Source organism: Polistes dominula, unplaced genomic scaffold, assembly GCF_049000335.1.
Source record: "Polistes dominula isolate Pdom_NZ unplaced genomic scaffold, Pdom_raw_medaka contig_280, whole genome shotgun sequence".
Classification (NCBI taxonomy): Eukaryota; Metazoa; Arthropoda; class Insecta; order Hymenoptera; family Vespidae; genus Polistes; species Polistes dominula.
The window spans coordinates 307,939-312,666 of NW_028300993.1; the positions used below are offsets into that span (position 1 = coordinate 307,939).

Below are 4,728 nucleotides of genomic sequence, written 5' to 3' on the forward strand. Positions count from 1 at the left end.
AATTAATGATGGAATCAAAATTTGATTTTCTTATTACTAACGTAATAAGAAAACACCAGGTTAACGGAGTCTCGTGTATTATCCTGATCTCTAATTAACGAAAAAAATTAATGTTAATATTAATCAATGGATCATTACAGCTATTGCAACAGTAGCTCTGTATCCTACCTACGCAAACAGTGTGCCGTACGCAATGTGTTAATTATTGTTCCCTTTAAAAATATGTTAGTTAAAAATATGGTAAATTGTGTTATCTGTGGCCACTCTTCCCAGAGTCCAAAAAGAAGGTGATTTGCGGTTGCCCTCACTAGAAAAAATTGGTTCATTTGAAAAAAAAACCGATTGTTTACTTTTAATTGAGATGTTTGCGCAGGGAATAAACGAAAAGAAATTTTTTTTTTTTTTACTTCTTTTAAAATAGTGGACTTTATACGAAAAAATTAACTTTTTTGCAAAAAAATCTCCGATTTAAAAAAAAATTTTGCATTTTTTTAAAAAATCCTTCCGTTCATTGCCTGGATACGTGTATCTAGCATAACGTTACAAATTTTGGTAAAGATCGGCTGAATGGTCTGGACGCAGCGAGGGCAATTGATTTAAAAACGCGAATAGGAGAAATAAACGGATAAAGTTAAAATAACTCTTGCATTCATAATTACATTGAATCATCGATTCCAGGGCCATAAGAGGTACCCTCTGCTGCATTAGCAGTCTCTACAGAAGTGACTTTTGACTGCTGTCGAGATTTTCTCGCCTTCTTCGTACTTTCTTGTGTGCGCTTGTGTTCTGACCAAAAGATTCTTCAATGAAAATTCCTCTGATCATTAATTGTATGCTATGAAGTGGAGAATAATGGATTAGGTTAAGGTGTAATATAAAACACGTGATTGAGCCAAACAAAGAAACAATGCCTTTTTTTTATTGGCTCGTCAGGGAAAAGCCTTGCGGCATAAAAACCCTGGATGTTGTTTAATTATAAAAATGAGAGTCCACCACGTGGTATTACCACGCGGGAAAATACCGTCGATATAAAATGTATATAATGGAAAGATCTCACCTCTCGCTCGCTTCGCTTACGTTCCTTAACTAACTTAACTTAACTCCTTTGATTTCGATATGTATTCACAGGCTTTCTATAATGGACTGGAAGAATGTCCTTTTGTACTGGCCCCGCAGGGCGTACGGACTGGGTGTAAGAAGTGGGGAGGCGAGAGGTGGGGGTGACTAGAGGGGCGCTTCGGTAGTTACTAGTAGTTGATCGATGCTCACCATGAGTATCGATCTAGACCTTTAATCGATGGAGGTGGATGCGCGCGAATTTTGAATACTGCTAATTACCGTATGATCCTTTTGGATCGTACATACTCCCCCCGTTGAGAGTGTAACGATCAATGATATTCTTAATACATGTGTTGTGTTGTGCGCTTATTATCATCGATTTACAATACTTTCGACCTAGGTCATTGAATCAGTTAAGTACATCGCTAGTTGTATAAGTTATTGAACATGTTCATTCGATTGCTTATGATATAACGCTAGACGTATTCGCTGAATCGCTCAGCGTATTTTTGTTGACTTAGTCAGCATTCTCGAATTATCGCTGGCCAGGCGACTTTCTTGTACGTACAAGGGAACCGTTGGGTCTTAAAGACAATAGAAAAAGTTAACAATGATTTAACAATGAACAAATAGTTGTTACATTGTGCTTGACAATTCCGTGGACCGTCTTCACGGTGACCACTCGTACTACATCGTCTTCTCCTGGATGTATGTTCACGATCCGGCCTAACGGCCATCTCATACAAGGTTGATTCTTGTCGATGAGAACGACGACGGTATCCTTTTCGATTTTCTGCTTGGGTTGTATCCACCTCTGTCGTTTCTGCAGTTCTCGTAGATACTCAATATGCCAGCGTTGCCAGAAATCTTGTCGCACTTTCGTGATATGTTTCCAGGAGGACAGTCGATTGGCTGGAGTTTGAACATAATCTTCCTCCGGTAATGTCGTAATAGGTCTTCCAACAAAAAAATGTGCGGGTGTTAGTGCTGTCACGTCATTCGGATCTGACGAGATGGGGCATAATGGGCGTGAATTTAAAATAGCTTCGATTTCGATCGCGAAGGTAGTTAATTCTTCTTATGTGAAGAGAAGTTCACCGACGACCCATTTAAAGTGATGTTTGAAAGATTTGACCGCTGCTTCCCATAAACCGCCAAAGTGAGGTGAGAGGGGTGGATTGAAATGCCACGATATCCTATGATCTATCGCGAAATCACGGACCTTAGTTTTATATTCGTTCGATTCCATCAGGGCGTATAGCTCCCTTAACTGGTTATTAGCCCCGACGAAGTTGGTTCCGTTATCAGAATAAACGTGAGTTGGAACAGCTCTTCGACCCACAAATCGCCTGAACGCGGCCAAGAAAGCATCTGTAGTCAGATCGCTGACTAATTCAATGTGTACCGCCTTTATAGTCATACAAATGAAGATACACCCGTATATTTTAACGCGACCCTTATTACGGTATTTCTTTTCCTTCGCGTAGATCGGCCCGAAAAAATCTACTCCGACATGGGAGAATGCAGTGGTTTCCTGCACTCGAGAGCCTGGTAAATCCCCCATTTTATATCGGATGCCGGATGCACGGAATCGAATGCAACGCACGCAATGACGTACGATTCTTCGCACTTGATTCTTACCGTCGAAAAGCCAAAACCGTTGTCGAAGAGCATAGAGGGTAGTCTGTATGCCAGCGTGAAAATTTTGTTCGTGGAATTTTCGCATAAGGAGATCAGTGACGTGATGATGTGAGGGCAATAATATCGGACATCTCTCATAGAAACTTAAATTCGCGTTTCGAAGTCGGCCCCCCACTCGAATTAAGCCTTCTTCGTCGAGGATCGGATCTAACGCGGCTAGTCTTGTGCTCTTGACTCCCCCCGCTGTTTCTACTCTTTCCCTTTCGGCGTGAAATTGTTCGCCTTGTACGATCTTTAAAACGCGTCGTTCCGTTTCTGTTATTTCCGCCGTCGACAATTCTCCCTTATACGAGTTAGTTTTAAGCCATCGTCGGCATCGAGCTACAATTTTCAATAATCGCGCGTAATTGGAGAATCGCTGAAATACATTTCCGGATTCGATTCGCGTCGTTAATACCGACAATCCCTTTACGTCCGGTAATTCGAGAATTTCCCCTTCCGTCGGGTTAGGCTACTCAGTCTCTGGTCGCGCGAGCCAGGGTGGTCCATGGAACCATGCCTCATTCCTCAAAAAATCGCGCGGAAGTTGTCCCCTAGATAAAGCGTCCGCTGGGTTGTCCTCGGATCGCACATGTCGCCATGTGATATTTTCACAGATATCATGTATTTCGCGCACGCGATTCGCCGTGTATAATTTTAACGTATTGGAGTCTCTTTTCAGCCAACCCAGTACAATCATCGAATCGGACCAAAAGGTTATCTTGTCGGGTTTCAATCCGCCGGCAGTTCGGACTTCTCTATATAATCGCGCGAGCGCTAATGCTCCGCATAGCTCTAAACGTGGTATAGTGGTATCCTTAAGGGGAGCGACACGACCTTTCGCGCAAAGTAGACGTACATATGTGTTACCGAATTTATCTCGCGATCTTACATATAAGCAGCCGCCGTAACCAGATTGACTCGCGTCGCAAAAACCGTGCACCTGCCCGTCAATCGGGTCGTCGAGTGTGATGCGTCTTTCGATCGTTAAATTATCAATTAGTGTTAACTGTTCCGCGAACGTTGTCCATGAAGATGTAATGCGCTGGGCACCGATTTATCATAGTCGACGTGTGTTTTCCAGCAGTCTTGGATGAAGATTTTGGCTGTTAGAATGACGGGTCCTAGAAGTCCGAGTGGATCAAAGATCTTTGCGACTTCGGATAAAATTCGTCGCTTGGTAATTCTTTCGCAAATATCTACTGGCGCGACGGAGTAAATTAAACAATCATGATGTGTGTTCCATGAAATACCGAGTGTCTTTAAAATAGGATTTTCCCCAGAGCAGAGCTCGACATCGATGTTTTTTATGTCTAAATTTTCGAGTACCGGTCGGAAGTTAGACGCCCACTGTCATATATTAAGACCGCCTCGTTTTAACATTTCAATAGTCTGATCGCGTATCCTTCCGAGGGTTTCGACATTATCAGTTCCCGTAATGAGGTCGTCTACGTATAGATCGCGGTTAAGTATTTTGGCTCCGAGTGGATAATTAGCACCTTTATCCTTCGCGAGTTGTTTGATGGTTCGTATGGCAAGAAACGGTGCTGACGCTATTCCGAATGTTACCGTATTAAGTTCGAACGTGCGAATCTGTTCGTTATGTCACCAAAATATCCGTTGATATTGACGATCGTCTGGATGAATCCATATTTGCCGATACATTTTCTCAATATCCGCTGTTAATACGTACCGATATGTCCGGAATCGTAATAAATGTTCTACTAATGTGTCTTGTATTGTAGGTCCGACTAATAAGGTGTCGTTGAGAGAAAGTCTCTTATCATTTTTCGCGGAGGCGTCGAATACGACCCGTACCTTTGTTGTCGTGCTAGCTGATTTGATAACCGCGTGGTGGGGAAGATAGCAACTTCCTATAGGTTCGTTTTTGACGATCGACATATATCCTAAATCGATGTATTTATGTGTAATCTGTTCATATTCCTTCCGGAGTTCGATATTCGCGTGTAATTTCTTCCGGAGATTATG

General features: G+C 42.3%; 1 protein-coding gene across 1 annotated transcript; it reads right to left on the reverse strand.

Moving 5' to 3' along the window:
• Nucleotides 1–1,663: 1,663 nt before the first annotated feature.
• On the reverse strand, nucleotides 1,664–4,390 carry LOC149032296 (uncharacterized). The gene is made up of 4 exons (XM_089173398.1): nucleotides 4,349–4,390; nucleotides 3,762–4,089; nucleotides 2,158–3,081; nucleotides 1,664–2,064 (listed from the first exon to the last, which is right to left on the reverse strand). The coding sequence occupies exons 1-4, from the start codon at nucleotides 4,388–4,390 to the stop codon at nucleotides 1,664–1,666; spliced, it is 1,695 nt and encodes a 564-aa protein (XP_089029524.1).
• Nucleotides 4,391–4,728: the final 338 nt, after the last annotated feature.